This window comes from Xenopus laevis, chromosome 7S (assembly GCF_017654675.1).
Source record: "Xenopus laevis strain J_2021 chromosome 7S, Xenopus_laevis_v10.1, whole genome shotgun sequence".
Lineage (NCBI taxonomy): Eukaryota > Metazoa > Chordata > Amphibia > Anura > Pipidae > Xenopus > Xenopus laevis.
In genome coordinates this window covers 26,266,267-26,293,998 of record NC_054384.1, presented here as the reverse complement: position 1 = coordinate 26,293,998, position 27,732 = coordinate 26,266,267, and the positions used below count along the sequence as shown (strand labels likewise).

At 38.6% G+C, this 27,732-nt stretch overlaps 1 protein-coding gene across 1 annotated transcript; it reads right to left on the bottom strand.

Moving 5' to 3' along the window:
* Positions 1 to 977: 977 nt before the first annotated feature.
* got1.S (glutamic-oxaloacetic transaminase 1 homeolog) lies at positions 978 to 11,442 on the bottom strand (the record flags this gene model as incomplete). The annotated part of the gene is given in 9 exon segments (NM_001087074.1): positions 978 to 1,788; positions 1,886 to 2,028; positions 3,512 to 3,677; positions 4,254 to 4,404; positions 5,076 to 5,180; positions 5,638 to 5,750; positions 6,222 to 6,345; positions 6,468 to 6,649; positions 11,293 to 11,442. Coding segments are annotated over 9 exon segments (1,236 nt in total). The 5' UTR covers positions 11,405 to 11,442.
* Between the last annotated feature and the right edge of the window lie 16,290 nt (positions 11,443 to 27,732).

Below are 27,732 nucleotides of genomic sequence, written 5' to 3'. Positions count from 1 at the left end.
CAGTAATGTGAATGCAGGTGGAAGAGGCTCTCAGCTTATCCTACTCCATCTCATATTCACAATAGCACAGGCACATGTACTCACTGTCACTCTCATTTTTATTTACACTTTCTTACTTTCCTAGTGCACATTCTTGCACTAATTCACCCAAATGTATAGACTCCCTCTTTCATGGTCAGCCAAACTGTTTCTATGGCACATCAGCAAACTCCCATGCACTTTCACACTCATGGTGATTCCTACAATGTCTCTCACATTCACACTTGTGCATTTAAACTCTAGATACATTGACAACAAACCTCTTTTACATTCACAGTCATTCTCACTTATTCATACTCATGGCCACATATCTTCACTCCAGTGCAAACACTCATTCATTGACACACACAACCTTTTCATGCTCAGTGTTTATCTGGCCAAACTCACACTGCCAACGCTGCCCTTCCAGTTGGTGACTTATTAGCCAGTGTGAGGGAATGTCTGGGACTTAATCACTAGGGGTGCCAATTTGTTACATACCTAGAAGTGATTATAATCTCCTCTTCACTGAAAAACACTGTCCTGCTCTACTATTCAAGTAAACTCTGTGCCACCATCTTGGCTTCTGTCCTCGTTCTCTTGTAGCTGCCCTGGGCCAAGTACATGCACAATAAAGTAAAACTCTAATAATTCTACTCTAGTAAGTACATGATAAAAGAGAAAACAATACATTGTAAAATGGGTAGAACCGTTTGCTCTTACATAATCACATCTGATCTTGTATATGCAAATCCATTAAACCCTGTGTTTCTTCATTTGCAATTCTGGGCCCTATGAAACAGGAGGGTGATGTAGACAAGCTGTTTGTTGACAGTGTCTTGAGATCCCCAAATAAAGATCTACTGATAGATCCCGATCCCAGGGGCACCCCCGGTATAAAACATAAGCCAAAGCAAAGTGTAGCTCCAATGCAAAATAACACACACATACAACGGCACTCAACAGAATGTGTTTATTACATTAACTGCTTTAGCATTTTCAATTTAAGACAACAGGTTTGGGTTTTCCATTACACTCATTCTTTCTATCAATATTGAATAGAATTGGAGACCTTAGTTGCAAGATCTGTATTGCACATTTTTGCATAATCTGAGAAGCTGAGAATGGGCTCACACATGTTGATTTATTTATACAGTATCTGGATATTTGCAAGTGGTATTATTCCAGTATAAGCAAATTGGGCTCTTTGTCTAGTTATTACTTGCAAGCAAATAGACTTTAGTTGGGATATATTGCCCGTCATTAAAGCTTGATGTGGGGTTTTACAGACACAAAATAAACATACATTTTTGTCCCTAAAGATTAAGGTTTTAACTAATTTGCTATATAATTACTGGGTTACATGATGATATAGAACCAAAAAATCCCTTAGATTTAGGAGGTCAAGGCATTCATTAGGAGAAATTTAAACAACTTGAGTGCAAAACAAGGTAAAAGCCCAAAGAATGACAATATCTAGCATGGAGTCCCACATGCTTTGCATTTGTAACACATCTCCCAGCAGCTTCATTTGTTCCTGTTAAAGCCATGTTAACAATGGGGACGTGGGGACACATACTACTACACATAATTACGTTGCGATTTCATCTACTGAAAGTTTGGACTTCCTTTACTGGATTTTGGTTGATGCTTCATAAATAGACTGGGCCACGTAGTCAAGGTTCTTTGTTGTCAGCCCACACATATTTATACGTCCACTGGCCATCAAGTAAATGTGCTTCTCTTTTATAAGATACTCCACTTGCTTAGCTGTGGAAACAGATACAGAATGTTGGAAAACCAAGTGCAAATATAAAGCAATATAAATGCAACAGTATTGTTACGACTCTTGTGTATGTTCACTTACGGTTAAGTCCTGTGTAGCTGAACATTCCTATCTGGTTGACAATATGGTTCCATGTCCCGGGAGTTTTAAGCGCCTCCAGTCGTGATTTCAGTTCTGCTCTCATCAACAGGACTCTCTCTGCCATGGTCTTAACATTATCTCTCCTTAATATGCACAATAGAAAGAAATGGTTTTACCTTACAGCACTGGATCATTAAGAGGACATGAATATGAACACACACATAATATATAAGGGATAATGCAAACCAATGTAAATGCACGAGGCCTGAGAGTTTTAATACAGGTTACAGAGCTCTGAGCGTACTGCTAACACCCTTATACTGTACAGTATATCATATAATTGGGCATAAGATTTGTGCATTGAAATAAGGCTGCAGGGCCCATATTCACTAGCTTTTTTCATATAAAGATATCAGAGACTGGCTATTTAGAGCAAGACTAAATCATCAGTGAACTGTATCATATTTGTCAATCGCTTGGTTGCCACTCAGCCAGTATTTTCACCAGCCAAGACTTGCACCAATATTACACATTTACCTGCAATCTACAATGTAAATTTGTAATATCCTCTCCTTAGCCTGCTCAGTTACACCCCAAATCTTCCAGAATCCCTGTTCCTATCACAGCCAGCTTATCTACTATCTTTTAGACTCCTTCCACTACCTGCCATATACCCACCTCTTATGGCCTTATCCCTTATGTCACCGCCCCCAATAAATGACATCACAGCTGGTATTATATTTTTGTTTAAAGGTGAACTATCGTGAAAATGAAAATTTAATATAAGCTACATCATACTGAAGAAACTTTCTAAATACAATCAAATATTCTGCATTGTTTCTCAAATAATAAGGTTTCTCGTCACTATCCCTCTCTCAGAATCTGTTTCTCTTCATTCTGTCTTCATGCAGCAATTGGGTGTCAGATGAATGATCCAATTTATCTTATATGGGGGCTCCTTTCCTAGCAGATGTATTAAAGCTCATTCAAATAACGGATTCCAGTACAAAATAACTGCCTTTTGCACAAATTCTGCATGTAGAGAAACATGATGTCTGGTGATTTTAATAGAGTGAGCTCTAATACATCTTCTAGGCAAAAGGAGCCCCCCTATAAGATATATTGGATCATTCATCTGACGCCCAACTCCTGAATGAAGACAGAATGAGGAGAAAAAGATGCAGAGAGAAGATTAGTGAAGATAAACTTGATTATTTCTGAAACGGTACAGAATTTTTAATTGAATGTAATGTTTCTTATTTCAGTACACTGAAGCTTATATAAACTTTTCATTTTGACAATAGTTTCCTTTTAAAGACAGCGAGCCTTGGTCCTATTCTGGGAATACTGTTGCCATGAGTGATCACTAGCTCAGTTGGAGTAAAATGCTTGGGATCATTCCCTCCTGATTTCAATGGCAATCACCTGGATTTGAGAGTCAGGAGATTGTTGCTCAGGCAAGCACAGAAGTACAAGTATTGAGTTATAACAAGACCTGGTTACAATGGAAAAAGCTCTAGGTTATAATGCAAAGCAGAAGTGGCAGCATTTGCTGTAGGTACAGCAGAAAAAAAAAGAAGTAATAGCACTGAAGTACAAGTGTTTAGTATAAGCCCATAATCTTACCATTCATCAAATAGCTCAGGAGTGTTAAGAGTGGTTGCAACAATACAAGCTCCTTGAGATGGGGGATTGGACCAGGTTGTACTAACAATTTTCTCCATCTGAGAGAGGACATGTGCAACATTATCACCGTCTTTACCTACGACAGTTAGGTTTCCTACTCTCTCATCTAATGAAGGAAAAAAAAAAAAAAGTAAATGTGTTATAAACAGGAGAAATAAACATATCACATAGGTTGCATTACTTCAAATGATCTATAAACTGATCCTCCCTAACAAATAGGGGCTGATTTATCTAGGGTCCAATTGAAAATTTTCAAATCTTCTTATGGTGAAAACGGTCAAGTTCAGATAGGGAGTTATTCAATGTATCATACTCCAGTCCTTCAATTAAATTTGATTTCTTATTCTCCGCCCAAGACCTTCTGAATCGCTGTTTAAGTAAATGGGAGACATCCAGGGATCAATTTGGAGTTGTTTGCAGCCTTCCCGACATTCCGAACTCAAATCGAGTTTTTTAAATAAATTTCAATTTGAATTTGGTTGAATTTCGAATTAATGAGAATTTAAGGGAATTATTAAAAACTCGCATGAATTCGAAATTCGACTTCGGCTTCATAATGAAGTGCATGCATGACACCTTGAAGGATATTTTCTTTTATCATATAAAAAAAAATTACGGGTGGGGGGTCTTCTTTTAAAGAGTAGCAAAACAGCAATACTTTAAATTAAAGTGTTCCACTTACTGTACAAGCCAAAGTTCTTGGAAAATGACTGAGCACAGAACAGCTCGAAACCCTGAGACACAAAGAAGCGCACAGCCCATGCATCCTTGTCTAGGCTGCCAGAGGCAAATCCTTGGTAGGCAGAGTCAAAGAAAGGAAAGAGAGACCTCCTCTGGTGTAAAAAAAATAAAAGGGAGGAAGGAAAGAAAAAACATTACACTTTTGCACATCAATTGCAGTGAAAATATACAGTGCCTTGTTCCCTGGATTTAAAATTAGGGAATATACGCTTAATTTTTATTGTGTCAATACAGCATCTTGCATGGGACTACACCGACAACTGTGGAGAGTTCAGTACAATCCCATGCAATATCTTCTTTAGAGTTGTGGTTGCACAAACAACGGATTCCAGTACAAACAAAATCTAACAAAAACACTGCCTTTTGCACAAATTGTGAATGTAGACATACAAGATTTCTATGAGCTCTATTACATCTTCTAGGCAAAAGGAGCCCCCCCTATAAGATATATTGGATCATCTGACACCCAACTCCTGCATGAAGGCAGAAATAGGAGAAATAGATGCTGAGAGAGGAATCCCGTTAAAAAGAAAAATGGTTTGTCAGTAAGTTTAGGGTAATATAAGAAAGCTTTGGGTGACTTCAGATAGCCAAAGCATTGTGTATGTTTCACCAGTGGTGATTTTAGATGCTACAAGGAAATTTATCCTGGGAAACAAAATGTCCTGTGAGTCATTACCTACTGTACGGTCAGGGCAATTACTGATAATTGGATCACCGTTATCACTGGGTTTGCAAAACAGGGTGACATGCTCCTACTTACCTTCATCACATCAGCTATCTTTCTCCACTCATCGGGAGTGGGGTCTGTTCCAGTGGGATTGTGCGCACATGCATGCAACAAAAAGATAGAGAACTCGGGGGCATTCTGTTGGAAATCAGTAATATATACATGTTAAAAATGCGAACATAAAAAGGCATTTGCAGCAAATCTATTTGAGTTCTCTAACAAATCAGTAATATGCATAAATACTTCACTCTGATACTTTAGTAACCAGTTTGCCTTATTTCACATATATGTTTTACACTATGGATGTCAGTAAGTAAATGATCTTTAGAGCAAAATTTTAGAAAAGCTGTATGTGTAAATAAGTACTAGGTTATGTATTTCCATTCAAAATTCTTTTTGCATAAACCAATAAAAAAATAGCCTGGATGGCGTGGTGTTCAGACAAATGCTCAATCAGACTAGGCTTCAAAAACACGGATTATATAATTCTGTTCTAAACGTCCCTCTAACAACGTCTTAACATTAATATTAAATGAAGGCACCTCTGAAGGGTCTAGCAGCTAGCTTGAACCCATTTATGAATAACACAGCTCACCTCTAAATCCTGCAGGAATCCCTCGAGATCAAGGCCCCTTTTAGCAGCATCCCAGTAGCGATAAGCTCTGATGTCCTTAAATCCAGCATCCATGAAAACAGCATTGTGGTTTTCTTTATTGGAAAAAAAAAAAAATTGTAATTAATTCAAGGTAATATCCACAATACCATCTAGTAAAAAGCTGTCCAATGTATTTATTGTACAGAGCTGCTGAATATGTTAGCGCTTTATCAATACATGATAATAATCCAACAATAATGATAAAGTGCTTTGAAATATGTAACAAATTCACACTGATATTTTTCAAAGACATGTCCAACATATGTAATAAAAGTTACTAAGTTTGCCCAGTAGCAGTAACCCATAACAACCAATAAGATGTTTTCTTTTGAACAGGTGACCAGTAAAGCCAACCTGCTGATTGGTTGCTATGGGTTACTGCTCCAGGGCAAACTTAGCACCTATTATAAAATATCCTCCTTTGTAGAGAGTGGTTAACGCAGGCTTGTACAGATAAATACTCACTTACTTGGAATCAAGACTAACACTGTAAGCACTAAAGTGCCCAAAACCAGTGATCTTACCCCATGAAGGAGAAGAAATATAGATGGGAGTAGCGGTGTTGTTGTTTCCATTGTACCAGCGCCTCAGAAATTCTGCTCCAATGCGCAGTGCTCCAGTTCCACCCAAAGATTGCACACCACCTACCTTGAAAAATACAGTAAAATGTCCATCATAATACTTATACACATACATTGGAAACACATGTTTCTCTCTTCAGAAACAAATTGCTTTCAAAACTTGTTTTACATGTACATATTCCAACCTACCCGATCCTCTTTAAATGCAGGACTGTCATCCCCCAAAGCAATTCTGGAAGCACTAGAGCGGAATTCAGGCAGACCCAAAATTGGCAGATATTCATGGTTCAGAGAGTTGTCATTTGCAATCATCTGCTCTACCTTTTTCACCACTGGCAGGACCCATGGCTGGGAGTCATCAGTACGATATGCTGGAGAACAGAAAAAGACAGTACAGTAAAGAACCCCCAAAGAAATTTCTTAAAGGAGAAGGAAAGGCTATCATTAAGTAATCTTTATCAGAAGGGTTAGGGTTTATATAATACACCAGAAAACCCTCAAGTAATGCTGCTTTGAGTCCTCTGTCAAAAGAAAAACACAGCATTTCTTCCCTTCTATTGTGTACACATGGGCTTCTGTATCAGACTTATTGTTATCATCTTAAACCTCCAGGGCTTGGGCATGCTCAGTTTGCTCCTCTCTCCCTCCCTGCTAAGAGCTGTGAGTGAGCAGGGAGAGGCTCAGGCAGGAAGTGATGTCACAACAATATTGCTAATATGGCAGCTGCTATCCTATAGAAACAGTGAGCTTCTAGAGCTGTTTACTCTGATATAGTAAAGCATTCTGCAGAATAAATCTGTAGTCTTAAAGCTTGCACTATTGCAGCTAATCTATTGGCAATACACTGCTTTGGTAGCTTTCCTTCTCCTTTAAGCCATGTGCTTCTTTAGAATACAATTACAAAGAGCAGAGCAAGTAGATCTTCCACTTTCATTTAAACTCCTAAACCCCACCAAGCCACAATACATCTCTAAAAACCAAGGTTAAGGGGTTATGGGGATGTTGTATAAACAAGGTGGGGAGCTTTGGTCATGGTTTATGCTCTTCCTTATATAAATGTGCTGGCTGTGCTATTCTGCACTTATTTATTGCTTCATCTCTATCAATCAGTAGCAGCCATTCATAAAGTTGCTTTGGCAAAGAAAATGATTTAGTTTATTAAGTGACCTTCAAAGGGAAAAATCTCATAAAGGGACACTTTAAAATCCGTTACTTGGAATTTGCTAAAATATTACAGGGAAATATACACGCCTTCTCTTCCAACATGTAATGACAGATACCAAGTTATGCCAACATTTATCCACCCCTGTAGGAAACATGATTTAGCAGGAAAATCGTGATACCTGCAGCTTCTGGGAGAGGCTTCAGTAACTGTCACTGCTATGATTTGGGGGTTTTCTTCCTTTATTTACAGTGGGATATAAACCGTAACAGATTCTTAAGAATTTCTTACAATATCAAATTAGAGCTCAGTCCTAGTGCAACACTGATCAGGTCATGGTCCAAGATTACATTTTATAGCTGTACAATCCAAAGTACATGGAATTAGAAGTTGCACAACATGTATCTGCAAACCATTGACTTTACATACGGCTACAACTGGATTAATCGGTTCCCACATTGCTCAGCTAAAACACCTTCATTCCTTACTGAGCATGTTCCATGAGCTTTACTAATGTCTGTAGTCTGGCACCGAGCAACTGAAACAACAGTTCTGGTTATTTATTTTATGCTTCTGAGATATGTACCAACTACAGAATCAAATGTTAACGGTTTACAACCACGCTGAACTACAACTGCCAGCATTTCTCAACACATACTCAAAGGTTAATGCATGCTGGGGGTTGTATTTCAGCAACACCTGAGGACCTCTGGTTAGGAAAAAACTGTTTAGAATGTCAGCTCCCTGCCTTAAAAAGACAGGGAGGAAAATCAAGCATTTTTTTAAAACTTAAATGTAAGAAGAATATGTTGTATTTATTGTGTGCTATCTCATACAACAATATCTGGATTTTCTTCATGCCCTTTCCATATAATGCCTGTCATTTTGGAGCCAAAGTCCAAATTTCTCAATTATTTGAAAGAATGCAGGATATACTGGTAATAATTTAAATGTACAGGAGTCAAACTGAGGCCCCAAATAGCAAATGCCCTTTTTTATATCACTTGCACCAAGCTGGAGAATTCCAGGTTATTATTGTCATAATCAATTTGCTGTGTTATATTTATATTTTCTTTTGATTTTTGTCCATACTGTATGAAACTATATCCATTTTTGTTCCAGCACACGGTTGTTATTTTTCTTCAACATGTGTTTATGATAGACTCAAATAAATACTGCGGTGTAACACACACTGAATGTCTGCCACTAATTTTTAGTTACATAACACTGTTGGGCAAGGCTAGCTGTATGCACACGATTAACAGACACTCTGAAGGTTATATAAGCAAAGGTCAGAGCCCCATGCACAGAGGTCAGTAATTCTTTGTGTAGAAGGGGATCACTGCATTCTGAATGGGCAGATCATGCAGATTTAGTTGTATATCAGCATGCTCATAGTTCATGTACACTGCAATTCTACATCTTGTGTTTTCACCAGTTAGCAGGGAGGAAAAAATTAACAATTATAAAGTCTACAGAAAGTATTAGCTTAGGGAGGGGTGGTTGTTTTTCATTTTTAATTATTTGCGGTTTTTGAATTATTTCGCTTTTTTATTCAGCAGAAATCCAGTTTGCAATTTCAGCAATCTGATTGCTAGGATCCAAATTACCCTAGCAACCATGCATTGATGTGAATAAGAGACTGGAATATGAATAGGAGAGGGCCTGAATAGAAAGATGAGTAATAAAAAAATCCTTATAAATAAGTAGCCTTTGTTTTTAGATGGTGTCAGTGACCCCATTTGAAAGCTGTAAAGAGTGAGAAGAAGGCAAATAATTCAAAAATTAAAAAAAATAAAAAAAAATAATGAAGGCCGATTGAAAAGTTGCATACATTCTATAACTTAAAGGTGAACAACCCTTTAAGTATATAACGGTTTGTGTTTTTCAGAAGCTAAAGACAGAGGTAAATATATAATGTAAAGAATAAATAGGAGCTGGAATAACAAGGCTTCATCGCTCATAAATGACCAGCTCAACTGTCCATCTAGAAGCACTTGCTTGATGTCACTTTAGACCAGATGTCTCTGAGGCATCAAGCAAATAGATCTAATTACAGGGTATTTGTCTAGAAGGGTTCCTTGCTGACAATTATCTGACACAGCTTATAATTCTAGAACAGAATGGGGCTCATTTATAAACAGTGGGCACATTTGCACCTGGGCTGTACCCCATAGCAACCAATCAAATGCTTGCTTTCATTGTTCAACCTGCTGGGGTTACTGCCCAAGTGCAAATTTGCCCAGTGTCTATAAATGAGCCCTAATGTGTCCTTACAAGTTATAAAGTATTTCAAAACCTGAATGGTCAAAAGTACCTTTTCTCAAGGTATAAAAGAAAGTCTCAGTGTGGCAAAGTCTGAAGAACTGCAAGCTGCTGCAGAACCTCTGCTTTTATTTCAACAACTATCTGTGACAGGGGAGGGTTAGGCAGTCTTTAGCACTCCAGGAGATCTACAACTCCCAGGGATTCACCTTAACAAGAACAAGCTGAGGGAATTACTGCTTCTGGAGGAAACAGCAGAGTTACCACTCATCTTCGTATTCAGGCCCTCTCCTATCCATATTCCAGTCTCATTCAAATCAATTCTTGGGGGCTAAGGTAATTTGCACCCTGGCAGCTGCTGAAATTCCAATTTTTTTCAAGGCTAAAAATGTATTTAAAGGTGAACAACCCCTTTAAATGATCCTGGTCAAACATTATCCCCAAATTGGTAATGATACCATTCATATTGTGAAAGTAAATATTTAAATTTTAAGGCAAATTAGATAGCCGCTATCTAAGGTGTATTTACACTTATTACAGCTCTCAGTATCTCAGTCAAAGAATTGTTCTCTCTCTCATTTATATCTGTATCAGAAAAGCTGCATATATACTTATAAATATAAACATTTCATCTCCTCTCTATTGGAATCCAGTCAGCTGCTTGAGCTACTAGTCGGTTTGCTAGTCTAGTTTCCTAACGGGGACCATATGGACAACCTGTGTTATGTGTTGTAATTCATAAACTAAATTCATGCTGTATCTTCAGCAATTATTTGAAAATATTTTGGATACATGCAATGTAGAAGGAATCGGAGAGTATTATTAAATCAAAGAAGTCACTTTTGCCACGGCTGCATGAAAAGACCGAATTGCTTAAGGTGCTGGAAAATGCTGAATGCACAATTCTCCTGCGTGGGTCTGTGAAAGGAACATAAGGCCCTATGAACTGGCCAATGGATTCCAGAAAGGGAAAATACATGCAACAATAGTGTGGAAAAAAACCTACACTACATTAGAGCAGTTGCTTTACATAATAGCACGTACATAATAGCACAGAGACCCATCGAGAGCACCGAGACCCATCGAGAGCACCGAGACCCATCGAGAGCACCGAGACCCATCGAGAGCACCGAGACCCATCGAGAGCACCGAGACCCATCGAGAGCACCGAGACCCATCGAGAGCACCGAGACCCATCAAGAGCACCGAGACCCATCAAGAGCACCGAGACCCATCACCGAGACCCATAGACCCATCAAGAGCACAGAGACCCATCACAGAGACCCATCACAGAGACCCACCAAGAGCACCAGAGACCCATCAAGAGCACAGAGACCCATCAAGAGCACAGAGATACATGAAGGTCATATAAACTGCACTGAGAGTGAAAACAAAAACGAGTATGAGCTACATACAGCTTCCATGCACGTGTGGCAACACGTGCATGGAAGAGCACATACATGTGGGTGCATTTGGGCGCAGTCATGCTCTTATGGTGGCTCCATACGTGTAAAGTATCAGGTTGCAATGCCAGAACCATGCAGCCCAGTCACCCAGCCCCTGCCATTCCCTCGCCATCATTTTTACCTCCCACTCCAAGGTTGACCTTCCTGGCGTCAGAGTCGGCGCGGAAATCTGCAGTAAGCTTGAAGACAGCCACCGGGGGAGCCTGAGGAACGGAGCAGAAGATGGAAGCCATCACGAATCAGCAACTACCTTCTACAGAACCGTACTGACTGAGACTGTCACCTTCGCTTTCACCTTCACCGGCTAAATATAGGGGGCGTGGAGAACAGTAGCCAATTGCGACGCTACAGCCTACAGACGCCCACCCAGCCGAAAAGTGAATTGGTTGTAGCGCACGCTCTTAGATTGGGGTAACCAATCACATCGGAGAATACATAAAAGTTATGGAGGCGACGCTTGCTCTCTTGACGGAAATTAGTGAACCGGTTCAGGGTATTGGTGTTGCTATTGGTGTAGATAGCGGAAGCGTCTAGTGCCTAGTCTTACGGCGCAGTGACTCGCGAAGCGTTCTTCCACAAGTGATTGAAGGCAGTAACGAGGTTGTAGCGGGCAGTGTCTGTTTTTTCTCGTGTTTGTGATTTATTTCGTAGTATGTTTTTCTGTTCGCCTCCAGCTTGGAATTTAGCCTCTGAAGTGCAATCAAGCTTGAGATCGAGACTTATACGTCACAACCCACAGATCTAATTTCGACTGGCTCTGGCCATGTTCTATCAAGCTGTATTGTGTTCCTTCAGGGGGCATTTCCTATACAGCCCTGATGTGGGAGGAGCTGCGGTGACATTATGGGTGGGCATTGGGGTCAGGTCATTGAAATCCGGACAGCAGTGCAATGTAGACAAATAAAGCTGTACAGTTCCAAACTGGACAGGTGCAGCCCTATCTGGTATCCTATTGCAGGAAAGGTACTGAAATGCAGGTCTGGACTGAGAATTAAAACAGGCCCTGGCATTTCAGGTACACAGAGGCCCAATCAGGCCACGCAGAGGCCCAAACAGCCCACTAAATACTGACTTTCTATGGGACCTTATAGCAGCCCCTCTGGCATTTGCCAGAACCCACAGATTGCCAGTCCGGGCCTGCTGAAAGGGTTAAGGTTAATTCACACGAGGAGATTTTGTCGCCGACTAATCGCCTTGTCTTTTGAGCGACAATCTCCCCGAATTGCCTCAGCGTGTTTTCCCTTAGGCTATAATGAAAAGTCGCCTGCGCTAAAGCACACGCAGCCAGGGGCGTAACTATAGAGGAAGCAGACCCTGCGGCTGCAGGTGGGCCCAGGAGGTATAGGGGCCCCATGAGGCCCTAATTCATATACAATTTCAATAAATATTGGAGAAACAAGTCAACCTAAACATTTTGGGGGCCTGAAAAATAATTTGCTGTGGGGCCCAGTAATATCTAGTTACGCCACTGCACGCAGCGATGTGTTTTCCATAGTCACCCGAAGTTGCCTTAGCGTTTTCCATAGTCTCCCGAAGTTGCCTCAGTGAGGCAACTTCGGCCGACTATAGAAAACGCATCGCCGTGTGTGGTTTAGCGCAGGCGATTTTCATTATAGCCTATGGGAAAACACGCTGAGGCATTTTGGGGAGATAGTCGCGAAGACGAGGCGATTAGTCCCCAGGCGAGAAAATCTCCCCGAATCTCCTCGTGTGGCCTTACCCTAAAAGTCATCAATCCGAGATGCTAGCTGAACAGAAGGAATGGAAATCCCAAAATGTAATGTGCTAGTACATTAGATTCTGCAGCAAACAATGTCTTGGGTTTAAAGGAGAAGGAAAGTCTTTGTGCACTTGGGGGTGCCAAATGTTAGACACCCCCAAGTGATTGTATTGACTTACCTAAAACCCCGGGCCGGTGCTCCTATCAGCAGAAAACTGCACCGGCCCGGGGTTATACCAGTGAGCACCACGGAGAAATCCTCTTCCATCTTCTTCTTTCTTCAAATTTCTGTGGCCAAACGTTGAACGAAATAGCCAACTATTTAGTTAAAATTCCAGCTTTCGTTTTTCTTCGCATGCGCAACCAATCGAAGAAAGAGGGGTTTCAGGTTAGTCAATACAATCACTTGGGGGTGCCTAACATTTGGCACCCCAAGTGCACAATGCCTTTCCTTCTCCTTTAAAATAAAGAACAATCTGAATGTTTTGGCATGATGGGCCTTTATGACCATATGGATGGAATGCCAGACCTTCTGCCTTTGTGGCTAGACCACTGTTGTTGCAGGGAGCAAAAGTATCATTAGTTACAGGGCTCAGTGTAGTGCTGCATGGTCAGATTACTAAACTGTTCAGTGTACAGCAAATTTGAGTAGGGAATGCGTTGTAAAACAAATTAGCAGTCCTCAGATAAACTCTGTATAATGAGCTGCTGCGTATCTCAGAGAATAGCAAGAGGAGGGAGGGTTTGTTTATACAGAGCTCATTGTTTCTATTTGAACAGAGTGCTCTGTTAACTTGGATGGGGGGAATGAGTTCAGGGAAAAAGGAATTTTTTTTTTCATTAAAAATGCATCCTTGAATTAATATTTGCCTACCGTAAGGCATAACCAACTATGTGGTGAACATATAGTACATAGTAAGTTAGGTTGAAAAAAAGCACACGTCCATCAACCTTTTAACTTTTTTATAACCTGCCTAACTGCCAGTTGATCCAGAGGCAGATCAACTTGTACTATGAGTTATCTCCCATAACCCTGTATTCCCTCACTTGCTTAAAAGCCATCCAACCTCTTCTTAAAGCTATCTAATGTATCAGCCTGTACAACTGATTCATGGAGAGAATTCTACATCTTCACAGCTCTCACTGTAACTTTTGCCTACTGTTTTATTTAGATGTGTATGGTCTTTGTTACTCTTGCGCTAAACAAGGCCAGATCTGAAACTGAAAGTAAGGGCAGATTATATTTTCTGGTTTTATGAGCACAATTAAAACATCCGCAGTTCAAGAGCAGTGTTTAGTGCAAGAAATAATAAAAGTGATTTATATCTTTTATTAAGGACAAAAAGTATGTTCAGCAAAAGTCTTATTCATTGAAAAAGTGGGTATACTTTAGAGTACAGCCACTGCAGCTGCTGATCAGATCCCAACTAAAGACCAGCATTGACCTTGTACTAGTTTACCAGTGTAGCCCAGGGAGTTCTGATTAGTATAATATGTTGAGCTAAAGAAGTTCCACAAGCACATATTTGGTGGTGGGTATTAACAAAAGTTAATCTGGAGGTAAATTGGAATAAAATATTTGTGAATTTAGCACTGATACAATGTATTCCAGTTTTTTTTTTAATAAAAATGCAGTTATCACAAAATGGATTAAGGCATTTGAGAATATGACTTTCTTTTTAACTTTAATAAAACTACAATAATATTTGTTTACTTCAATTTCAGTTTATGTTGAAAATAGGGATGCACCGAATCCACTATTTTGGATTCGGGCGAACCCCCGAATCCTTTGCGAAAGATTCGGCCGATTACCAAACCGAATTTGAATCCTAATTTGCATATGCAAATTAGGAGTGGGAAGGGGAAAACATTTTTTACTTCTAGTTTTGTGACAAAAAGTCACACGCTTTCCCTCCCCGCCCCTAATTTGCATATGCAAATTCGGATTCGGTTTGGCCCGGCAGAAGAATTCGGCCAAATCCGAATCCTGCAAAAAAAGGCCGAATCCCGAACCGAATCCTGGATTCGGTGCATCCCTAGTTAAAAAGGAAGCCATGTTTTATGCCTATTGTTTTTTGTATGTAATATCATATAGACTGAAGATACATTTTAGGATTATTTATAAAGAAAATAATAGTGGTTTTATACTGCTTCCTTGTCTGTAATTGAAAATTGGGTGGCAAGTTTCAGCCCATTGGGTGAACAATTTAGGAGCTTTTGAAAACATTTTAATATCTTTAAATGGGAGTTGCATCTTGCAGCTTCCCACAGAAAAGGCCCTTGCTGAGGTTATTGAGAGAAGCAATGAGAAAAATAATGCTCAAAGCCATAAAATTTAAAAAAAAAAAGAATTCTAATAATTACCTTAGCTCTTAGCGATGTGTGACCCAGCCAAGGACACATTCCTTGTAGGCCAGAGTTAAAATTATCCTCAAACAACCTTCTCAGTGCTGCTGAGGAACAGGATTACAGAGCACGGGCTCTTGCTTGCAAAATACAGCACCTCAATACATAAAATCACTCAGCAGGAGAGACGCTTGGGGAAAACAGACAGGGGAGAAGAAAAAGAAAATTTGATTTGGCAGCCCCCTATGATTTTAATTGTTTACCTATGCCACACAATTTTAATTGTCTACATATGCCAAGTCGGCACTCAGCTTCTTTAAAAATCACATTAGCCCTGGGTAGTTTATAGCAGGTTGGCTGACTGCCTTATACTATACAGCTCTACATGTCAATAGTCCAAGTCCTGAGGCTTCATTTATGAGATCTCCTGTACCAGTAGGAAATTGTGCCCCTTAGTGCTTTGTAGAATTTGCTACAGAGGATTTCAACACAACCTGCACCGTGCGCTGAATACTGCTTAATGCATAAAGCTACAGCTGTTGGCACAGGTTCACCAGCGTTCCCCAACTTCAACTGAATGGCACACAAGTTGGGGGGGGGGGCAAATGATTGGGGGAACTTACATGCAGCCCCAAGCCTGCCCCCCCATGAATACTGTACTAACTGCAGGTAAAACTTAGTCCCTGTGTAAAATGTATAACGAAGTAATAGAATTCTTAATGAGTCTGTATACCTGAAATGCCAGGGCCTTTTTTAATTCTCAGTCCAGACCTGTCTTTCTTAATGAATCAGAAAGTTAAGTGTGGGACTAGCCATACCAGGGATGACTTTGACATAGTTGGCCAGCTCAAATATATTGCAATATATGGACAAACAATCCCTGTTTTGTTAAAAGGGTAAGGCATTTTTTAGTAGCTTAAAGGGATACTGGGGGAAAAAAAGTTTTTTTTCAAAACTCATCAGTTAATAGTGCCGCTCCAGCAGAATTCTGCACTGACATCCGTTTCTCAAAAGAGTAGATTCTTATATATTTCATTTTGAAATCTGATATGGGGCTAGACATGTTGTCAGTTTCCCAGCTGCCCCCAATCATGTGGCTTGTGCTCTGATAAACTTCAGTCACTCTTTAATGCAGCACTTCAAGTTGGAGTGATATCACCCCCAGCAGCCTAACAACAGAACAATGGCAAGGTAAACAGATAACAGTTCCCTGGTAGTTATAAGAATAACACTAAATAGCAAAAATCCAGGTCCCACTGCGACACATTCAGTTACATTGAGTAGGAGAAACAACAGCCTGCCAGAAAGCAGTTCCATCCTAAAGTGATGGCTCTTTCTGAAAGCACATGACCAGGCAAAATTACCTGAGATGGCTGCCTACACACCAAAAGTTCGACTAAAAATACACTTGCTGGTTCAGGAATTAAATTTTATATTGTAGAGTGAATTATTTGCAGTGTAATTAAGAAATAAAAACTACATCATATTATATGTCTATGTGAAGGGTGACCATAAAGATTGGGGAAGACAAGGGATACATGCATATATACACGATATTAGTTGGAAATTCAAGGTTAACGGAAAGATATTAAGGGAAAATGGAATAAAACTAAGCAATGGAGTGTAATATATTAACATTTAATGTAAATGGGATTAATGAGCCATTAAAAAGAGCAAAAGTGTTCTATGAGTGTAGGAAGAGTAAAGCGCAAATAGTTTTGCTACAAGAGACCCACTTTAAACAAGATCATGTTCCTAGTTTAAAGGTCAAAGAATACCCTCAAATATTTTTGAGTAATAATCCAACTAAGAAAGCAACGGGGGTTTTGACTTTAATTCACAAAGATTTGCCATTTGATACGATGGACTATAAAATAGATAAAGAGGGTCGATATATAATAGTGAAGGGTAAACTAGCTAATCAGAACTGCACAATAGCGAATGTATATGTCCCGAACACAAAATTTTTACAACACTTCTTACATGTACTAGAAATGTATAGCGAAGGCTTAATATTAATTGGAGGTGATTTTAATGTAACCTTAAATCCACTAACAGATACATCCACGGGTAAAACATATTTATCGTATAAGAATTTGAAAGATATAAAAAGAAAATTCGCAGAAATACACATGGTTGATATATGGAGGGCTTTGAATCCGGAGAAAAAAGATTTCACATATTTTTCTAAACAATATCAAATTTATTCAAGAATAGATTATATAATGGTATCACAACAGTGGGCACATTTGTTTCAGCAGGCAATCATAGGCACAACAATAGTTTCAGACCACGCACCAGTACTAGTAAAATATTTAATTCCGGAGGTGAGTAAAGCACAATTTAACTGGAGATTAAACGAATACGTACTTCATAATAGGGAAAATAAAGACAAGATACGGGAATGGATAATACAAATAATAAAGGAGAACAACACGACAGATATAGCCCCAAGAACATTATGGGAGACACTCAAGTGCGTATTGAGAGGAAGATTAATTGCCCTGGGGACAAGCCTAAAAAAAAAGAGAGAAATGGAAATTAACAATCTAATGGTTGATATTACACAATTAGAACAGGCACATAAAGAAACACTAGCTATAAAAACTTTCCAGATACTGGAGATTAAGAGAGACTAGCTTAAGAAAGTATTAGATCATAAAATACATAAAGCTTATCTTAGAACTAAACAGAATGCATACGAACTTGGGGATAAGGGAAATAAATATTTTGCGAGAATACTAAAAAAGATACAAGGTCAGAATAACATCATTGCAATTAAAAATGGCCATAACGTTACACATTACGATACTAAAGGGATAGCAGAAACTTTTAAAGATTACTATCAAACGCTATATAAAATACAAAAAGATAAACCTTCTCTACAAAAGGAAGCATCAATGGAGCAGTTTATAAAAGAGGCCAAAGTGAATTTATTAACTGAAGAACAAGCTCAAGAGATGGAGTTAGCAATTACACTAAAAGAAATAGAGGAGGGGATAGATGAGCTGAAACTAGGAAAAAGTCCAGGTCCAGATGGATACATAGCTGCATTCTATAAAACATTCAAAGCGGAGATAGTCCCGATATTATATCTTTATTTTAACAATATATCAGAGAAAGAGGGATTTTATAAACAGGCACAAGAAGCCCAGATTACAATAATACCAAAAATGGATAAAGATCCTACTTTATGCTCTAGTTATAGACCAATATCGTTAATAAATATAGATATGAAAATATATGCTAGTATACTAGGGAAAAGAATTAAAAAATACTTACCGTATATTATTCACGAAGATCAAACTGGTTTTGTACCTAAAAGAGAAGCAAAAGATAACATTGCTAAAACAATCTCAATAATTCACTATGCACGTAAACTACAATTTCCTATCTGTCTGTTAACCACAGATGCTGAAAAAGCATTTGATAGAATTTCATGGCCCTTCTTAGACAAGACACTCTCAAATTTTGGGATAAAAAATAAAATGAAGGAGAGGATCTTGGCTTTGTATGATACACCAACAGCGAAAATCAAAATCAATGGCACATTATCACAAAGTGTCCAGATATTTAATGGGACGAGACAAGGATGCACGCTATCTCCAACACTATTTTTGCTAGTTATGGAAATACTATTATCACATATAAGGAATAATCCGGACATAAGCGGGATAAATATAAAGGGCAACGAATATAAAAGTGCCGCTTTCGCGGATGATCTGTTAATGTATATAACAAATCCTTTAATAACACTTCCAAATTTAATGAAACTGTTGAAAACCTTCGGAGAGCTATCAAATTTCAAGATAAACTATACTAAATCAGAGATACTAAATGTCAATGTAGACGGTAAAACAATACAACAGATTAAACAAAATTTTCCATTTAAATGGGCCAGATCATCAATAAAATACCTGGGAGTGAAGCTGAGTGGAGAATTAAATAGAGCCTATGCGGACAATTTTATACCCTTATTAGCCATTTTGCAACAAACAATAGATAATTGGAAAAATATTAAAATATCTTGGTTTGGTAGAATCCAAGCTATAAAAATGGTATTAATGCCAAAAGCTCTGTATTTACTCCAGGTACTACCGGTGGAAATCCCAAATTCCTTCTTTATATCAATTAAATCTATGTTTTCTAGATTTATATGGAACGGCAAGAAGCCGAGGTTAAAATATAACTTATTAACTGCTCCTAAAGAAAAGGGGGGATTGAAAGTACCGGACCCATATATGTACTATGTGGCGATACATTTGGTGAGGATAGTAGGGTGGACAAGGAAGAGTAGGAAAAAAGATTGGTGTGTACTAGAACAGGGATGGGGAAATTACCCATTAGAATGTGCATTATGGGAGGATTGGGGAGCAAGGATGAAGTTGGATCAGGACCCGCATACATTGATTACACCGACCTTTAAAATATGGCACAAAAACAAACAGGCTTTGAAGCTGACAGAGACACCTTATTTATTACAACCACTATTAGGCAATCGGAATTTCCCTCCTAGCATGGAAAAGGGAGCTTTTGAGAGGTGGGGGAGAAAAGATACAAACTTGACCAGAATGAGAGAATTTATCAGGTCCGGAAAAACGGTCCCACTTTCTGAAATACAAGATCAGTGGGGGTACCATTTGGGAGATCATTGGAGATATAACCAATTAGTACATTATATCAGCAGGTTAGATAAGTCTAATTGGGATAGACCCCCTACCCAATGGGAACAGCTTTTGGAGTTGGAAAGGGAGATGGAGAAACCTCTATCAAAAATCTACAACATTTTAACAACGCGAGAAGAACACAATTTTTCCCTGCTCAGCCAGGAATGGGAGAAGGAATTGGGAGTTACAGTTACAGAACAAGAGTGGGATAAGATACTAAAGTATAATAATAAGATGACAAAGGTCTCGAAAACACAAGAAGCTATTTACAAACTGATAACTAAGTGGCACTATACCCCTAGTAAAATTAATAGAATGTTCCCACAAACATCGGATAGATGCTGGAGATGCAAAGAATGGGTTGGGAATCATTTACATATATGGGTAACGTGCCCACTACTGGATGTTTTCTGGAAACAGATATTGGAAAGTGTATACAATATCATGGGGATAAGAATCCGGAGGGGGGATAGTACATTGATATTGTTCAATATAAATAAAGAAAAACAAACTATGTTAGAAGACCCCCTTACCTTTCACTTAATCCAGACGGCAAAATCGCTAATCCCGAGAAATTGGAAGTCCGAACAACCTCCGACTCATGAGGACTGGGTGAGAGCTGTGAGAGAAATAAGTCTATTAGAGGAGTTAACCCACATATCTTACAATAATAGCAAGAAATATTGGAAAACATGGTCACCCTGGCATAGATATTTGAAGGATTATTTAAGGAGAGAATAAATGGCAATTTAAAGGAGCAAAGTGTTGATTATGCATTACTTGAACCATATGTTTAGATATATGTAATATATAATGTATATGCGCAGATATATGTAAGTGTAACCACATCACCTTTTACTTTTTACTTTTCCCTTTTATTTTCCCTTTTTTTTGTACCCCGGTTTGAAAACTGAAAATAAAGAAATTTAAAAAAAAAAAAAAACTACATCATAAAAATCCCTTTAAGGCACAAAATGTCTCAATGTCCTAGATATATTGATTGTATTTGTCTATATGAATTTTGTGGTCACAGCCTCATTTCACCCCCGCTTAATGGTTTTAAAGATTAGTGGTGAGCACAACTTTCACTTGTTTGTTACTGTACTACCAAACACAGGCTAATTACCTTGCTCTTTGCACCCTGCCCTGAATACTGTATATTATCCCTCTGGTGTTCTAGTTTCGTATGGTTACCATCCCACGGTTTCAAGGTAATTATTGCTGACCAGTTATGTTATATATATGCAATTAACGGCTTATTTTGAAGTATGATAATGGCAGATTTGTTTTGATTGTTTTGAAATACCACACTGGGCACTATACAGTTGTATACTTTACTGTATCTATATTTTACATAGCACAGCAGAACTAGATTAAGACCATTTAGGTCCCTAGGCAATATTTCATTTACATGTGACAGATGGATAAACTAACTTCAGTCTCTACTACTGTGACAACATTTTATAGACCAATGCAGTAAAAACAAAATCATCTGTGAATGTACCAATGTATGAACTGCTGCAGGGGACACTGGTCTGGGGGCCTGGTAAGGGCCAAAGTTCCCCCGAAATGTATGTGCATACTGCTCCCCCCCCCAAAAAAAAAAAGTATGTGTACAGGATGAGTGGGGGCATTGCAAGTTAAAGGGATACTGTCATGGAAAAAAATGTTTTTTCAATATGAATCAGTTAATAGTCCTGCAAAATGCACTGAAATCCATTTCTCAAAAGAGCAAACAGATTTTTTTATATTCAATTTTGAAATCTGACATGGGGCTAGACATATTGTCAATTTCCCAGCTGCCCCAAGTCATGTGACTTGTGCTCTGATAAACTTCAATCACTCTTTACTGCTGTACCGCAAGTTGGAGTGATATCACCCCCTCCCTTTTCCCCCCAGCAGCCAAACAAAAGAACAATGGGAAGGTAACCAGATAGCAGCTCCCTAACACAAGATAACAGTTGCCTGGTAGATCTAAGAACAACACTTAATAGTAAAAACCCATGTCCCACTGTGACACATTCAGTTACATTGAGAAGGAAAAACAGCAGCCTGCCAGAAAGCATTTCTCTCCTAAAGTGCAGGCACATGTGTTTTCTGATGACAGGTTCCCTTTAAGAATGTGGTTGGGGATGTCCACATATTTGCTGAGTACCTATGCACTTGCAGGCAGGGCTGCCATACGGGGTCCACAGTGTAGTGCAATCAGGAGGCCCCATGGCAAAGCAGGGGACCAGAGATGAAAAAGCACAATTCACCAGTCTTGAAGGGTCTTTGGGGATGTGGGTGGTGTTTGCTTGCTTAATGGGCAATGTTTTTCATATTCTGAATATGTCCAGGACATATCAAGACCATGACCATTCATGCAAGGAGCATTTTGTCTTTCTTTGAGGCCTTATTTTCTTGTGTAGCCAATATACTAATAGGGATACAGAGTAGAGAGGTACAGTATATAAAATGTCTTTAATAAAGAACATGCTATTATGCCACTAGTTAGTCCCTGTATGCTGCCTACCTATAACAGTTTAGACACAGCTGAAAAAATTTCAGCACCCAGTATCTCAAAATGGCTTTGAAGGCCTAGAGATGACTCAGCCCCTTACAACTGTACTGTATCCCAATATATACCGACTGCACTGTTCATTTATTTGCCTGGGTCTGTATGTGAGCAATGCTATCTGATAATAAATGATGTTTTGGAACCTTTGTTCTCTTAAACTCTGGGCCTGATTACTTGTTTTTCACACTATGGAAGCAACATAATCATTATAACATAACTATTAAATTATATTCTTTTATGAAGTCTCATTACATTATGTGGCAGAACATTTCTTAGGATATTTTTTTTATATCTGTATAAGGAATTATATGAAATCTTATGAAAAATCCACTTGATGGCAGTGGAGTGCCGTTACTAAAATGGACAGCCAGTATCACTTTTGTAATCACCAATCAGATTAAGGCAGAAGCAATGAACATTCTTGCACATGTGGCTTAATCATACTACAAAGCATAATCAGGAATACAGTTGAAATCTCAGATTCCTTACATTTTTGTAAACAATGACACAGATGGTTTAAACATAAAATAGTCCTAATGAGCCGTGTACTTTTTGCATTGCAGGGAAATATAATAGTTATGGCAGAAACCAGAAGGACAACTTCTTAAGGTATTCTTTGGCCAAGCATGGATACTGCACATTATACTGTATACATCAAGCATTAGAAAGGCTACAGGGAAACAGCCTTCACAATGCACAATATCAAAACATTTGATGATATTGTCTTTTTTGTTTAACCATAGGATTATTGGTGTTTTAGCAACTAGATAACAGTTACATTCCAGACGTGAGATATTCAGAACATGCAGGTATTACTTGATAGGAAGAAGTGTGGGAATAAAAACATGGCTGAGTCCATTCATTGGGTAATAGGACCTAGAATGGACAAGTGCCTATGGTTTGTGTGTGAGTGTAATGCCTAATATAGCAGAAAGATTTCAGTTCCTAAAATGCCAGTGTTTCAGTTTTGGATTATCCAGTGACACACACTGTTAGAAACATATATTTTTAATGAGAAGGCTTTATTTATATATTATGTTTTACATATGAGCTGTTAAAAGTATAGTTTCCCATTCAAAGTCGGGCCATGCTGTAGAGCTAGGAGGTTTTACTGCAAACTGGCAACAAAACACCTTTTATTTCCCCAACTTCTAGAAAAGTTAATTTAGGTATCAAGGCAAAGGGCAAATAACCTTGGACAAGTGTGTCCGGTTTATATAGGCCCAGCATTGCCCTACCATTAGACTGAAGGGAGTACATGGTTATAGAATGTTAGTGTAGTGCATTGAGTGAAGCTGTAGTCCTGTGCTTCTCAAAGTGTGAGACCAGCGTCAGCTGGTTGGTCTCATGACCTGAATGAACTCCAAGCTCCATATGCATGACATTGACTGCTACAGCTTCTTCAAATAGCCTGTTTAAAGGAAAGCTATACCACCAAACAATGTAGGTCTCTATAAAAAGATATTGCATAAAACAACTCATATGTAAAAACGCTGCTTCATGTAAAAAAACATTTTCATAACATTAAACTTTTCTAGTAGTATGTGCCATTGGGTAATCATACATAGAAAACCTGACAAAAATAAGGACCACCCCCCTGGGCTCGTACGATTCACGGTGCACACAAACATACCAAACAAACTTGACTTCTTAGGTCACATGAGCCAATTAACTGGCAGAGTTCTGTCTTTTGCTTCCACATTTCTTCCTGTTACAGTTAGAGTTGTAGTATTTCTGGTCAAGTGATCTCTGAGGCAGCACACAGAGCATTGCGAAATGGTGGTTCAACGCAAGAGATGTAAAAGGGCAATATTTACTTAAATATATAGACCAGTTTGGTAAGATTCTTTAATATGTCACTTAATATGATATAAACTATATGTTGCTTAAGTATTCATTTTGGGGGTATAGTTTTCCTTTAAAGCATGTCTTTTTCAGTTGTGAAATGGTTTTTGCAATCCATACAGGTATGGAACCTGTTATCCAGAATGCTTGGGACCTGAGGTTTTCCGGATATTGGATCTATCCGTAATTTGGATCTTCATACCTCAAGTGTACCAGAAAATCATGTAAACATTAAAAAACCACAATAGACTCGTTTTGCTTCCAATAAGATAAATTATATCTTAGTTTGGATGAAGTACAGGGTACTGTTTTAGTATTACAAAGGAAAAGGAAATCATTTGACTATTTGAGTCTCTAGGAGACATAATTTGGTGCTTTCTGGATAACGGCTTTGCGGATAACAGATTCCATACCTGTACTAGATTGGTATGTCCAAAACATTTCCTTTTGTATTTCCAACATATAATATTCCAGTTGCTCTACTTATGATAAGGCCGCTTAACAGTTCAGTTTCCTCTGAAATTTGCAATTATGTAATATACACACCCATATTTTCTTTCAGAATTATTAAAATTTGAATACTTTATTATTCAAATAAATCTATGTACTATGATCTATGCACTGGCGTAACTATAGAGAAAACAGACCCTGTGGAGGGGGGTCCGGGGGAAAATGTGGGCCTGGCCCGCTAGGTTTGTTTTCTTTATAGTGTTGAAATCCCCTCCCGTCACTTTCTTTTTCTATAAATTGACGCACCCGAGCCTCAGCGAGTGTGCGGGGGGGGGGGGTGCGAGCAGGTGTGCCTATGCGTGCTGGACCCTCCAAAAAAATTTCTGGTGGTGGGGCCCTGGATCTATGTTTTATTTTATTTTGTTTATTTCAATTGCCGTGTATTAAACATAAAGCAGTATATATATATATATATATATATATATATATATATATATATATATATATATATATATATATATATATATATATATATATATATATACAGGTATAGGATCCCTTATCCTGAAATCCGATATCTAGAAAGCTCCAAATTACGGAATGGCTGACTCCCATAGACACTATTTTATCCAAATAATCCACATTTTTAAAAATGATTACCTTTTTCTGTGTAATAATAAAACAGTAGCTTGTACTTGATCCCAACTAAGATATAATTAATCCTTATTGGAAGCAAAACCAGCCTATTGGGTTTATTTAATGTTTAAATGAATTTCTAGTAGACTTAAGGCATGAAGACCCAAATTATGGAAAGATCCGTTATCTGGAAAACCCCAGGTCCCGAGCATTCTGGATAACAGGTCCCATACCTGTATTTATATATATATATATATATATATATATATATATATATATATATATATATATATATATGTAACACAAATTGCCTTGTTACCTGTCACTACAAAATGGTACTATGTATTGTGGAAATGGATATGTGTGTGATTGATCAGTTATAAATTCTCTAAAATAAAAAGATAATCATCAAAAATTAAGTTTGTGCCTTAAATCGTGCCTTTAATGTTTAATTTTAAACATTTAATTTATAATCTTTAATTTATATTTTTTTTCAATTTTAAGTTATGGTCACTGTAGCTCACAAACATCTGTATATCTTGCTTTATGGCTGAGATTCTGTGTGCAGGCCCTTATCTAATCTGAAACCATTTATAACATAACTGTATTGGTGGAGGAAGGGTTAACGGCACTGAATTAACCCCAAAGAACAGATCTCTCAATAACTTGGGTTCCAGTGTTCTTGAAACAAATGATAAACTTTTTATTTGCTGGATCTAATAAGACTATTGGTGATAGTACACATGCAGTGACTTCATAGAGACATTTCATTCCCAAGATGGTATTCTCGCAGGTATTGTATTAGCAACATCCAAAGGTAGAACTTACTTATTCCTAGGGCTAGTGGTGCTTTCCTCCAGTAACCTCCTATTCCTGAGTCTAAGGGTAAGGTCACACTGAGCGTTTTGGGGAGATTTAGTCACCTTGCGACTAATGGCCTTGTCTTTGCAGCAACCAATCTCCCCGAACGCCTTCCCTCACTCTTGCGCTGGCTAAAATGAAAAATCAGCAGTGCTAAGCAGACGCAACGATTAGTCGGGCAACTTCAGAAAACGAATCGCCGCGTGTGCTAAGAGCCGCGATTTTTCATTTTAGCCAGCGCAAGAGTGAGGGAAGGCGTTCGGGGAGATTGGGCGACTTCGGAAAACGAAGTGGCACGTGTGCTTAGCGACAGCGATTTTTCATTCTAGCCAGCGCAAGAGTGAGGGAAGGCGTTTGAGGAGATTGGTCGCCGCAAAGACGAGGTGATTAGTCGCCAGGCGACTAAATCTCCCCGAAAACGCTCAGTGTGACCTTACCCTAACTGCTTGTGTTCCTATACTGGTAGGTGACACAGTGGGGGTACACACCCATCTGAACTATTATAGCTTTGTCCTTTTTCCTCCACCACCTCCATCAATGGGGCTCCAAAGAGATCAAGCACAAGGTGGCTTCCCTTTTAATGACTAGGGAAACATGACACTCCTGGTATACTACAGAACTACCAGGGACCACTTTAAACTGGAAAGGGGAACAGTTTGCCCTCCCATCCGTGGGCTAAGCCCAGCCCTTGGCTACTTATGGAAACTGGACTGATCAAAGTAAAGGACAGAAAAACCTTTACACTCTACATGTTTTGACATAATTGTTCTTTCTAGCTCTGAAGCTCTAAACAGAAATATATCAGCCTTTTGAATTTGATTAATATAATATTGGCAAGTACAAATTGCACAGTACTCTCAGTGTATGTTACATAACAGTGAAATTACTTATTTAGCACTGATAGGAATTACTGACACTGAAGAATTCTCTTGACACTATAATTAAGTTTAGAGTGCCCACATTGGAAAGTTAGAGGGCACAAAATAGTTATTTTTAGAGAAGGTATGCATCCCCTTTAACATGTTGTTTGAATACTGAGGTGCTTTTAGGAAGTACAACAGTAGTCAAACTCTAAATCTGCATGCACTTCCAATTAGTATGAATGAAAAATGATCTTAAAATGTAGACAGTAGCATGTAATAAACAAGGAGTCGAGACAAGCAATTTGCATTAGTATTACCAGTTGGTTACTAATGGGTTAATACTTAGGTATATATTCAATAGTGAAGTACTTCTGGGAGGAGTAGTTGGGCATCTCCTGGCTGATAAATTTCAGGGCTTCAGCACATTTTCAGATCACTGGACTTTTTTCACCACGGACTAACATTGGGTTCATAAAAATAAAAAACATTAGTATTTCAGGATTTGAAACTACACTGCCAGCAAGCATCCAAAAGGGGTATTTATTTTTGGGACAAGTGTTACCAATACTGTTTTTTTAACAAAAATATAGAAAATACAGCAAAAATAATAGAG